The 13,949-nt window shown below is 34.0% G+C and overlaps 1 protein-coding gene across 5 annotated transcripts in view; it reads right to left on the reverse strand.

The window, feature by feature from the left end:
- Positions 1 to 13,949, reverse strand: part of LOC121376453 (multiple PDZ domain protein-like) — a 305,209-nt gene continuing 291,260 nt past the window's right edge. For 4 of the 5 annotated variants that reach the window (XM_041504328.1, XM_041504327.1, XM_041504326.1 and 1 more), the window contains 4 exons: positions 6,801 to 6,970; positions 5,922 to 6,033; positions 3,914 to 4,025; positions 1 to 2,326 (listed from right to left, as the gene is read on the reverse strand). In XM_041504328.1, coding sequence (XP_041360262.1) covers positions 2,053 to 2,326; positions 3,914 to 4,025; positions 5,922 to 6,033; positions 6,801 to 6,970 — 668 coding nt within the window. In that variant the 3' untranslated portion in view covers positions 1 to 2,052. Of the gene's footprint in view, positions 2,327 to 3,913; positions 4,026 to 5,921; positions 6,034 to 6,800; positions 6,971 to 10,507; positions 12,287 to 13,949 lie in introns of those variants that run through there. The other variant, XR_005958447.1, reaches the window with a different exon arrangement.

Consider the following 13,949-nt stretch of genomic DNA (forward strand, 5'->3'; position numbering starts at 1 on the left):
AAGTTCTTGAGAACTTATACAATTTGAATACTGTCTCTGAACATCAAACACTTCCCTATGTGTGTACAATGTGCATGTACATGCATGCACACATACGTATAATTTAATAATTTCATGATACTTCTCCGCAACATTAAATATTAAGCAGCTACAAATGGCACACAAGCCACCACTTGACCCTGCTATCACAGTTGCATATTTTAACAGTTCAACTGCTGTACAGTATAAAAATAACAAAAACGGAATCCTGGACCAGAATCCTGGCGAAGGTACTGGAACATTAACTCTGTACAATTCAAACAAAGTGAATGAAGTCACAACCATAAGTATACCACATGATGCAGCATCAGCATTCTATTACAACCAAATAAGGATATGATTCTTCTGATAACCAATCAAAATGAAGATGATAAAAAGCTTATCATACATTGTATTTTCCCCTCTAACTGATATGATCTATTAGTAATAAGAATATAACCGTAAAACTGCATGTCTTCTCTTTCGATTTCTATATTATTTTGATTCCATTCAACAATGGAAATTCTTTAAAGAATAATTATATTTACTCCTTAACAAAATGGCACAACTCATTATATGTTACTGTACTTATAGCTAAATCTTGAATTTTCTTCTTAAAATTTTTTTTGTTGATAAATTAAAACCTGAAGTAGCATTTACTGCTTTTCTGGGACAAGAAAAAATTAGTTATAGTACTTATACATGTATCATTGTTTAAAAAATATTATTATTTGCTTTAAAAATGCATATTCTGTTGATTTATTGTTATGTAAGTTAGTTGAGGATACATGAAAAAGATACATAAGTCGAGGGGACTGCATTATGCAAAATGATTAAAGAGCAGTAAAAGAAGACTTTCTATAAATATTCCCAGCAGTTTCTAAAACACTGAAATGGACATGAGTTTAGTCGTTTAAATATATATATGTGTATTTTGACGTGCATTTATGAGAAAAATACTATAAAGCTTTGTTAGTGTAACAAATGAATTAACAATTCTTGTGTAATTGTTAAATAAATATCTAAATATGTTCAATGCTCAATAAAAAATTCCAAACATGATTTATAGTGAATTTTGTTCACCCTGTGTGGTTTTTGAGGCAAACATTAATAAAGAAAACCACCAATTACCCCTCCCCCCATATAAAAAAAAAGAGAAGAAAACTATTATGAAAATCCCCCCATCATAAGCCTTCAAAATGAACGTGTCCCGGCTCCCCTCCCTCCCATCTGAGTCCCAATCCAAACACACAATCATGACATACTCTAATGAAAAATAACAAGTGATGATCAGCAACACGAACTCAGTAAGTACAACTCAGCAATACCAAGTGCAACTCAGCAATACCAACTGTAACTCAGCAATACCAAGTGCAACTCAGCAATACCATACCCAATCTACCTCAGCAATACTGAATAAGTATGTATCAAAAATACCCAGTATGACTCAATAATAACAAATAAGTATAACTGAGAAATACCAAGTATGACTCAGAAATACTAAGCAGATATGACTCAAGTGACACCAACTCGGCAAGTATGATAGCAACTCTTTACTCCACAAGTATCTTGACCAGCAATATCAACTCAGCAAGCAACATTCAGCAAACTTGATTTAGAAACACAGTTTGAGCAGGTATGACTTGGTACCACCAAATGAGCAAGTATGACACGGCAACACCAAGTCAGCTAACATGATTCAACCACACCATCTGAGCAAGATCACTGAGCCAGTATCACTTGGTAGCACCAACTGTGCCAAACTTGATTTAGAAACACAATTTGAGCAGTTACCGTCAGCTGGGCAAGTATCATTGTGTACCACCAACTGAGCCAGTACCACCGAGTACCACCAACTGAGACAGTACCACTGAGTATCACTAACTGAGCCAGTACCACTTGGTAGCACTAACTGTGCAAAACTTGATTTAGAAACACAATTTGAGCAGGCACCGCCAACTGGGTAACTGGGTAAGTATCATTGAGTACCACCAACTGAGCCAGTGTCACTGGGTAGCACTGACTGTGCTGATATCAGGAAATGACACTGAGGACGACCTTCCCGCGTGCCTGTTTCAGTATGTTGACGGCCTCCTCGTGGGTGACACCATTCAAACTCTGGCCGTTCACGGCCACGATCTGATCTCCGCGCTTCAGTCGGCCGTCCTCCGCGGCCGCGCCCTTCAAGAAGACGTTCTTCACGTAGATCGGCAGATCACCGTGTGGGCTGGCGTGGCCGCCCACGATGGAGAAACCCAGACCGTCTGGTCCACGCTCCAGCGTCAGGATGGTGCATTTGGGAAGCTGACTACAATCAAAAGGAAAGCAATGTTAGTTTAATCAGACCTCAGCACATTTTAGACTAAGGCTGTTTGGTGTCTCAGACCGTGGCACATTTTAGACTAAGGCTATTTGGTGTCTCAGACCTCGGCACATTTTAGACTAAGGCTATTTGGTGTCTCAGACCTCGGCACATTTTAGACTAAGGCTATTTGGTGTCTCAGACCCGGGCACATTTTAGACTAAGGCTATTTGGTGTCTCAGACCTCGGCACATTTTAGACTATGGCTATTTGGTGTCTAAGACCTGGGCACATTTTAGACTATGGCTATTTGGTGTCTCAGACCTTGGCACATTTTAGACTAAGGCTATTTGGTGTCTCCCCTAACTCAGATTATGGGGAGCCGTTTAATGTATCATCATACTGATAAATTCAAATGCTAAGGGAAGCTAAATGTAAAAATTACTCTTCTTGAACTGAAGTCAGGGTGTCTGGTTTCGACATGTTTTACTGTTTTAAAAGTACAACATACTCTGCTTGGACTAATCTCAGGGGAGTGATGAGGAAAGAAGGAAATGTTTTATTTAACGATGCACTCAACACATTTTATTTACAGTTATATGGCGTCGGACATATGGTTAAGGACCACACAGAAACCTGCTGTCACCACTTCATGGGCTACTCTTTTCGATTAGCAGCAAGGGATCTTTTATATGCACTATCCCACAGACAGGATAGCACATACCACAGCCTTTGATGTACCAGTCTTAGTGCACTGGCTGGAACGAGAAATAACCTAATAGGTCCATTGATGGGGATCGATCCCAGACTGACCGTACATCAAGTGAGCACTGTACCACTGAGCTATGTTCCACCTTAGCTCCCCTTAAATGATGAGGTTTTAATTATGTTGACATTAACTAAAAGGTTGGCAGAAACACAAAGCAACATCCAAAAGTTAGATTAATTTCCTATCCCACAGAACAGTGATAATAGAGAATAACACATGCCTTGGTGGTGTCGTGGTTAAGCCATTGGACATAAGGCTGGTAGGTACTGGGTTCACAGCCCGGTATCAGCTCCCACCCAAAGTGAGTTTTAACGACTCTATGGATAAGTGTAAACCACTACACTTCTCTTTTACTAACCACTACACTTCTCTTTTACTAACCACTAACAACTAACCTGGACAGACAGCCCAGATAGCTGAGGTGTGTGCCCAGGACAGTGTGCTTGAACCTTAATTGGATATAAGAACAAAAATAAGTTGAAATGAAATGAGAATATGTTGTTCATGTTTTCTCACTAAAAGAATACTGATATAATCTACTTTCTCAGGAATGTGAGACCCACTTTAGCATGTACAAATAAAAGATGAAATTATCTTTTAAAAAGCTGGAAATTGTACCATAGTTAACAAGCATTCTGATAGTACTGCTAAAGCAAAATACAAATTTCACATCTTTTAAGTTCAAGGGCCATAACTCTTTCACAAATGGGTAATGTCAAACTTTATCTGTAACTCTATGATAATGCTATGTACATAAAATTTCAGTTCAACATTAATATGAGTGAAATGTTTCCCTCAAACAAGCATGTTCGCATAACACTTACCCATCATCCTCTGCTGCAGTTAAGGCAAGGTCTTGAGCTGTTTTTTCGTTAGACATGTCCGCACTCTCGTGCCGTGAGCGACTTCCATTAACACTGACTGCGAGCTCTTCACCTGTGAAGACAAACCACGATTAGACATTAGTACGATTTGAATTTCTGTTGGTACATCAGCTCAATCCAAAGAAAAGATAAGATTTTAGTTTTTTTTTGAAAAAAAAAGGTTTAATTTATTAGAGAAAAGGAACAGAATATTTCATCTGTGCATGGCTCCATTCACCTGAAGTAAATGTTAGCTTTTTTTATATGCATAATGTATGAAGTCCCTTGAGGGCAGATGTTCTGGTACACATTACTATTTTTGACATACCTTAGACTCCCTAAACCCTCCTCTGAACAAACACCTTCACACATACATGTATTTCTTCAATAACATCAAAGCATATTTTAAACCATGGTTACGAGGTGTCTAACATGTTAATTTAAACACTTGGCTTAGAGAGGAAACTCGCTACTGTCATATATGCTTCTCGTAATTACCAAAAAGCAGCAAAGGATCTTTTACAAACAATTTCTCACAGTTGGAACAACACAGTATTTGATACACCAGCATTACTTCAAGTGGAAAATGACAAGGATGACGGATCCAATGACTTAATTATCAGAAATCGGAAACAGTATTCACCAGTAAAGGTGAGTGATCACTCTTGCTCCCCTCCACACTCACCTGGAAAGTTTTACGTGCAAACTGACAGTCTGGCAACAAAAATGTGTAATAAATTTTATTTGAAGCTTCATGTGCTTTCTCGCCTAACACCATTTTTGAAGAGTGATCTTTAGCTCACCTTGATTTTGATCATGGCATAGACTGAGAACGATACTCTACCATACACTGAGCTGTATGCTGCCCTTAGTTGAAAAGAATACTGTCACTTTCTTATGTAGTGAAAGGTGAGACTGTGATTGATATATAGAGGCTATTTCATGGGTTTTTTCGAATACAATTTATATGTGAATTGTGAAGCAATGAGTGAAAATATGGTTTTCACACATCACGAGTTGACATAAAAATCGTATTCGGAAAAAACACCATGAAATGGTCTATTTATTATATACATCTTTCCTACTTTTTGACAATATCTTTTGTTTCTTGGTAATATCTTTCGCTTATCCTATCGAAAACACGTAACGCCATGATATATTTCTTCCTATGGAACTTTTCCAGAAAAATTACTTTGAATCAAATTTATCTTTATTAACATTTATTTAATAATACTGCAGTGCAAACATACCTGACAAAGCAATCCTCCAAAAACTCCCACAAAAACAAAACAAATCGAACGCCGTTATATTCTTACACTTACACTCAATGACACTACATTGTATCATCATTATTTAGCTTTGTATTCAATTTGTTTGAGATATTTTATTGTAATTGCACTTCGTATTCCTTTTTTTATAGGTACAGTTGTTTAAATTACATTTTTTATTTTTCAAATACGATCAGATGCATTGGTAATCATCAAATTTAAATACGAAGTAATGCGACAAAGGGAGATAATTTAATCATGCACTTTTACAAAAAAGTAAATACGATTTCTATATTTTCACTGTAGCTAAAATACAGTGAAAATATGACTTTTCACCGAATATCACATTTATGCTTTTCGTAGATCTATATATTTCATTGCTATGTATATAATAAATTTCCATAACTCATTAATTTTAACTGTGTCCACACCTTGAATGAACTGTTATCGATATATTTCCATAACTTATTTATTTTAACCGTGTTCACACCTTGAATGAACTGTTATCGATATATTTTTATAACTCATTAATTTTAACCATGTCCACACCTTGAATGAACTCTTATTAATATATTTTCATAACTCATTAACTTTAACTGTGTACACACCTTGAAAACTCATTAATTTTAACTGTGTGCACACCTTGAATGAACTCTTATTAATATATTTTCATAACTCATTAATTTTAACTGTGTGCACACCTTGAATGACTTGCAGGGACAACGGAGAAGATGACTTCATCTTGGCGACTGCATCATCATGACTCATACCATCAGTGGACATGTTGTTGATCATCAGAATTTTATCTCCAACCTGGTGAAATCAACAATAATAAACTAACAAGAATTCCATGAATTAAATATCTTGTATGGTTTGGTGGGTGTGTATGTGTGTATGTGTGTATGTGTGTATATGTATATTCGTGAGTTGTTGTTTCTATCAGCCGATTATAGTGACCAAGCAAAGCAGAGTCATATATGTTACATTATGTCACATGCATAGATACATTATAAAATAATTCATTTTACTTAGATCATCATGCAATTTAGTAGAAATAAACAGAAATAATAAGTATATTGCCCCTTAGTTTTTGAAGGATTACAGGATAAACATAATTACTAGTAAATAACATAAGATGCCAACTTTATCCTGTTCAGGTCTCAAGGGGTTATTATTATCATTACATGCAAACTTCCACGTTTCACTTGCTATGCCTAAAATAGCTTGCGGTGATGCTATCACAGCACAAACATTTATATCTGTTCTTGTTGTCACTTGTGTTGTCCAACTGCCTATTTCTTATATACATTAATTAGTTGGTTTTTTAATGTGTTTATGATTGTTATTAAACAAATATCTTTCTTTTTTCCTGTCGAAGCTTTAGCTCAGAGAGAGAGAGAGAGAGAGAGAGAGAGAGAGAGACAGACAGAGAGAGAAAGAGATAGAGAGAGAGAGAGAGACAGAGAGAGAGAGAGAGAGAGATAGAGAGAGATAGAGAGAGATAGAGAGAGAGTGTGTGTGTGTGTGTGTGTGTGTGAAATAGGGAGACAGAGATATATGTTTAAGTTCTGTGGTCATACTCTGAGTTTTCCCGATCTGGAAGCAGGACCCGTGGGATTGAGGCTGGCAATAATGATGGGTACGTCTCCGAGAGGCAAGCCCACTCCCCCGGCGATACTGATCCCGAGAGAGCCCGACTCGTCATGGTGCAGGTCTACTGTTCTCAGGTGTGTCCAGTCCTCACTGACACCTGCAAAACAATTAACAAAACATAACAACGTGAACAATACATATAGTTCTGGATTTACCATGTTTTTGTGGCTATATTATTGTTCATTTATTTTTATGGTAATAAAATATGTTTAAAGCAACAGTAAATGTTTAGAATATCTGTAATGTTTTACATCATATTCAAAATTGCAAAGTACAATAAAATAATTATTCAGTCTATCAATAAAGTACATATTACCCAGGGCAATACATTTATATGGGGGGAGGGGGGTTGTAAGGGTAGTCATTGAAATAATCACTTATATTTCTGTGTACTGTTAAGCGAAAATGTTTTTCAGGTTTTATTTAAAATTAAGAACTTTACTATAAAAACAAAAATCTAATTAGTTTACATAAACTGGTTGTTTATTATAAAAATAAATAAAACAATGACAAAAGTTCCATGGATCCCCGTGCAATCCAAAAAGAAAAATAGATCATGTGATTTTTGTCATGAAACTTTGCTTTTTAAATTGTTTGTTGTTGAATTGTTTTACAAAAAAACAGAACAGAATTCTGATGAATTAAATGTCTCACCTACTATAACATATTTTGGTGCACTGTGAAAAACAGCCACATGTAGGTACAATTAAAAACACTTGACCTAGGACTGTTAGTTTGTGGCAAACTGATCTAAAGGCGAAACTTTAATGCAAAAGTTGACGCTATCACTGCCGCCATAAAATAAGTATATCTTGACTTTTTACTTTGTAATTTAATGCAAAAGTTGACGCTATCACTGCCGCCATAAAATAAGTATATCTTGATTTTTTATTTTGTAAAAGCGAGACAAAAACTTCATCAATTCAACATTCTTCTGTACTAATTATTTTCTTCTTGTATTTTTCTAACAATCGTATTCAAACAATACACAATGAATATTAAGCTAACTGTATGCCACAAACAATACTACAAATACTGTTCTACCAACTAAAGTGAATTCTATAATACATCTGCTCGCCATGTTTTAATTCTGCCTAAAGAAACTAATTACACAATACATGTACATTTGATAATTAAAGTAAATAAATATAATAAAAATTGTTATTTAATACATCTCCAAGTTAATCCATTTGACAGTCTACATGACTATGTATTAGTAGCTGTTACATCTTTATACATGTCAATATAGAAACTGAAAACCACACGAAATAAGAGGAAAAAAGCAACATAACTGTTACAGTGTTTATAGTTGCTATATTTTCACAGTAAGTCAACTGTGCTAGTTCTAACACTTTCAAGACACTAACAATTAAGCATGCAAGATCTCCTGGGTTGTGTGGAAACAGGAAAATGGGTATGTTGAACCACACACAATATGGGGGACACACTAAGAAACTAGGGCTCCATTTTATGAAGCAAGCTAAGCGCTAAGATCACCATAAGTGACTAAGTTCTACTGACAGACTTAATGACTGAAGGTGATTTTAGTGCTAAGACTGCCTCGTAAAACAGAGCCCTGAACCACATGTAAGTACTGGTAAGCTAATTTAACACACTCTACAATGTTGTAAGATATTTTCATCAAATGTTCTATAACATTCAGTTTATTCATTTCAAATAATTTCCACTAAGTACATCCACATATGTCAACCCTCTTTGAATTTTCAAAGCTTAAATAAGTCAAGATCCATGGTGGCTTTGTTGGTTGATTTATTTTTTTATTTTTTATTTTTTTTCAAAATAGAAAACAAATTCAGGATAATGGGGTTTATATATATATATATATATATATATATATATATATATATATATATATAGACAAATAACTTTTCATCTAATATTAATGGTTACAAACTACAAGTTCCAATACACATAATTAATATTGTATGTAAAATATATCTCAGTTTCCCCTTTATAAAATTCATAACATGGAACTAAATAAAACTGCAAATAGTTAAACACTATTTGTATGGTTTTGTAAGTTAATGTACACATGCAGATATCACTAGCTTATTTAATTTATTATATACTTCACAGTGTTTATGTTACCTGCCCACCATGTTCCATTAGATAAAGAAAAAAAAAGATCACCAAGAAATTACTGAGTAAATAAATTGCAAGCAGGTTTCAAAGGGGAAACAAAGCTCCCATAACCACCATGCATAATTTATAAATTAAAAATATTTTATTGATGTTACGCATTTGAATGATTTAGACAAATTCTGCAGTATTATAAAGTGATATATTTACAAAGAAAGAAACATCAAGTGTCTCGAGTATGGGATGGGTGGTAGGACCTCCACGAGTCGAGTACTCGAGGGTCAAACTCGACCTGGACCCGAGTACCCAACACTTATACACTTATGATAAAGAAACATCAAGTGTCTTGAGTATGGGGTGGGTGGTAGGGCCTCCATGAGTCGAGTACTCGAGGGTCAAACTCGACCTGGACCCGAGTACCCGACACTTATACACTTATGATAAAGAAACATCAAGTGTCTTGAGTATGGGGTGGGTGGTAGGGCCTCCATGAGTCGAGTACTCGAGGGTCAAACTCGACCTGGACCCGAGTACCCGACACTTATACACTTATGATAATGAAACTAAGGAATAAAGTAAAATAGCACTATGCATCTTAATTCCAGCGCTGAACATGGATGCCAAATCATGCCATTGTATTGCATTCCACACATTCAAGTTTTGTTTTCCCTCCATGTCTCATAGCCCTATAATGTAACCGGCGGCAACCATATGGCAAAGTGACATAATAAAAATACAATTAAATAAGAGTGCTCTTCCTTGCACGGGTATTCAAGTCCTATGAACGGACTCAAGTCTTGTTAAACTCGGCCCGTGTGGGTGGGTTTATGAAGTATAGTTGAATTCTTCTAAATATTAAAGAAATATAAGAATAGGCTCAGATTGTTAGCCAGTGATAATTTTAGCAACAGGGTTAAGTGCGTATAAAAAACCCCAAAATATGTTTGCCTTGGTAATGTACATTTCACAATATGTTTTTTTCAGTGAATTTTTAAAATAAAAACTCAAAGAGTTGTGGCCATAAATGTAAAAGTTTACAAACTCTTTGGAGACAGACTAATAAAGAATGACATTATTTTGTTGTCTAACTTAATAATTATTACTTCTATATTCAGGTAATTCCTGAAATACATGTAAATATTTTAAAATTGATTGCAATGTAGAATATTCTGACACTTTGCTTTTCATAATTTTAACCCATTTTCTCATGGTGTGAAATCACAAAACATAACAGGTTTTGATCCTGTATTACGTACAATGAACATAAAATAATTACTCTTTAAATGCATTTTAAAAAACTTATTAATATGCTAAAAATAAAAGTGACTGAAAAAATACCATAATATATACTACAGAAGAAGCATGCAATTGTACAAGCATTAGATACTGTTTGGGTAAATATAACACAAAAGCTGAAAATAAAATGACCCAAACCAGTGAACCGAAAATGATGTTCATGGTTTAAAAGATTGTAACATATTCACATAGAACAGTCAAGATACAAAAACATGCAAAGTACTTGAAAAATTCTAACCTCTTTGTTATTTCCAATTCCAAAGCTACTAGTTCTAATTCTGAAACTATTGCTTACTGATATAATGAACAAAGTCAGAAAAAAATAGACTTTTGTTTTTTTAAATGATGAAAGAAAACTATGAAATCTATGATCTGACATTCATTCATCTTCTGCAATAACTAAATGAAGGCTCTGAAAAGTAAATAACTTACACTTAATGCTAATATTGTACTGCAGGCATAATACCAGTAGTATAATATATGTACACGTAACAGCATAGCATGTACATGCATTAAATTATGTTAAATTTTAGCTGCACAAAATTCAATTTGAAAATTTCTAAAATATATAAATACAGTTCTTAATTATCTTAGGACAAATTTACATGTTTTAGGTTCCTTAATGTTTTGTTTTTCATCTTATTTACAGATTCCGCAAATAATAAAGTTTTAATGACAATTAAAGGAAGCTTCCAAATGTAAAAGTGATACCTGTTTAGAATCTTCATTCCACACAATTAAAATTAAAATATACAAAACTCCTTTGATATATCCAATGTAAATGTAAATATTTAGGTCATTTTTCAAAAGCATAAAGAGGGGAATAAAGAGCTAAATTTAAAAGACTAACAACAAAAACCATCTAATATGAATATTAAATTGTCATTTTGATACTTAGAAATTAATCTTGAGCAAAAAATTCAAAACATAAGCAAATTAATTTAAAAAAAATCTTTTACAACCTTGATGTCAATTATTGCTTTTAAAGACAGATATTTATTATTTGTCCTTACAGCGTATGATAAATATCCAAGTCACAACTATTTATTATTATTATTAAAATGTTCAACAAAACAAAATTTTAACATAATGCTGCATTTATGTGAACTGTACAACTTTGATTAATAATTAATTATGCATTAAAATGCATTCGTAATATTATGACTACTGGTAATAAGGCACAATTATCACTAAAACCAAAATGTTCAAATATGGCCATTGTTTGTTATTACTGGAATAAATAAAAGTGAAAAGTAACTAACAACATTAAACTACTGATTATTGCTGATAAATTTCTACACTTATTAATTAATATTTATGTTTTACAAATAAATTATATCAGTTTGTGACACTTTTTTTAACAATAAAAATAAAAACACTACCATGTTTTTAAGAAATAATTATTTTGTTGAGTACAGTTGTATGTATATGTGAGATGCATACTGAAGATCAACAGTGTCTGTAATGGTTTGAAATGAAATCACTGAAATACTATGATTGGAATTATAAAATAATGACAGTAGTTCCTTTCTAGCTACCTCCACAGCCATCTGAGAATTTAAAACAATCATTTAATAATCTAATTAATTCATGAAACATATCTTTATGAACATTTGAAGTTTAAAAATTTAAATAAAGGTTTGTCTGCAGATGGTCAGGTTTTAACTTGAGCAATGCAGAATTCCATTTTAAAAAACTAAAACATACACATTTAGTACTGAAGTGAAAAGTACTTTAAGTTCTTTGATTAACCAGAAGTAGAATGAATGACACAGAGTATCGACATGGCAGGAATGCACAGATTCAGATTTGGATTTGTACATGGGTAAGCAGTGCATTATTATAAAGAAAGAAAAAAATATTATGGAAAGTTTACAATACAAAACAGATGTGCTGGCGACACAAGAGTATAGGGAGAAATGATGTTGTGACATGATACAGGTGAAATTTAATGGCGCACAAAATTAACACATCAATAACAGAACTAGGCATTAGTAGCTTTTGGAAGAGGGAAGACCTGTCGAGTAAAGCAAGGAAAAGACACTGTCAATTAGCAATACATAAAGAAAACATTCAGAAATAACAGAAAACATTGTAAGGGTCGTACCTAGTGAAGAATTAAATTACAAAAAAGTACCCCAGTTTCAAGTTTAAAACTGCCGCTCCCACCAACCCCCTTATTTTTGTTACTGCTCCAAAAAACCCTAGTTTAGACTTGGTACGACCCCGATTGTGATAGAATATACAACACAGATGGCAAGGTGTGTTTAGACTTGGTACGACCCCGATTGTGATAGAATATACAACACAGATGGCAAGGTGTGTTTAGACTTGGTACGACCCCGATTGTGATAGAATATACAACACAGATGGCAAGGTGTGTTTAGACTTGGTACGACCCCGATTGTGATAGAATATACAACACAGATGGCAAGGTGTGTTTAGACTTGGTACGACCCCGATTGTGATAGAATATACAACACAGATGGCAAGGTGTGTTTAGACTAGGTACGACCCCGATTGTGATAGAATATACAACACAGATGGCAAGGTGTGTTTAGACTTGGTACGACCCCGATTGTGATAGAATATACAACACAGATGGCAAGGTGTGTTTAGACTAGGTACGACCCCGATTGTGATAGAATATACAACACAGATGGCAAGGTGTGTTAACATGGAGTATTAACCATTTGCTTATTTATTCGGTTTTAACCGATAGCATACAATATTTTCATTTGGTTTTAACTGATAATTATTGTCTAGGCATTGAAGTCGCAGACCCTAGTTTCAAGCCATGAAAATGGATACTAAGTCTGATTAATCTACAAACCTGTAACACATTTGGATAAAGTTACAATAGAGAGATACAAGAGTCTGTCATGATGAAACAGAGAAAATAGACTAGAATTCATCTCCATAACAGTGCCTTCTCAGAAGTACATGCATTTTTAAAAATACATGAATATACACTTCGGATGTATGGAAATGGATATTCTAAACATTAAAATGTAAGTAATATATGATTCCAGTTATAAAAAACGACTCTTAATAATAAAAATATGCCATAGTGTTTTAAAAACTAGGGTCTGTCACTTTAATAAACAGCGTTATATGTTAAATGTTACTTTAAAACTGACAAACATTGCAACAATATATTTGTTTGATTATATTATTATAAATCAAATCAGTCAATAACACAATTAATGCTCAGTGTTTATAAATAAAAGCCTTAGACAGTTTACTGTTATTTCTTTAATAATTAAATTAAAGCAAGTACAGGTATGACAAAACTACACTAAGACATGCAGGTGCATAGAATAAACGTATTTAGAAACAAAATGGGGAGAGGTATTCCAATTAAAAGTGGCAAGTGACAATAACTGATTAATATAAATACCCCCCCCCCCCCCCCCCCCCCCAAAGTATCAATGGAAATATAGCAAAAGATTTGGGTCAACTTTTCAAATAAATTGATTATCAATTAACATGCATCCTGCCAGTGCCACCAGTGGGCTTAAAATAGTTCATAGAAAGGATTGGACATTTGTTCCATGCACCTACATGTACAGACAGGAAAGTATGACACTAAAGTATAATAGTAAGTAATGTATTTACATCGTCCATGGGAAATCAATGAACAAAAATACAGTGAAACCCCTTTAAACTGGATACCCATG

This window comes from Gigantopelta aegis, chromosome 6 (genome assembly GCF_016097555.1).
Source record: "Gigantopelta aegis isolate Gae_Host chromosome 6, Gae_host_genome, whole genome shotgun sequence".
Taxonomy (NCBI): domain Eukaryota; kingdom Metazoa; phylum Mollusca; class Gastropoda; order Neomphalida; family Peltospiridae; genus Gigantopelta; species Gigantopelta aegis.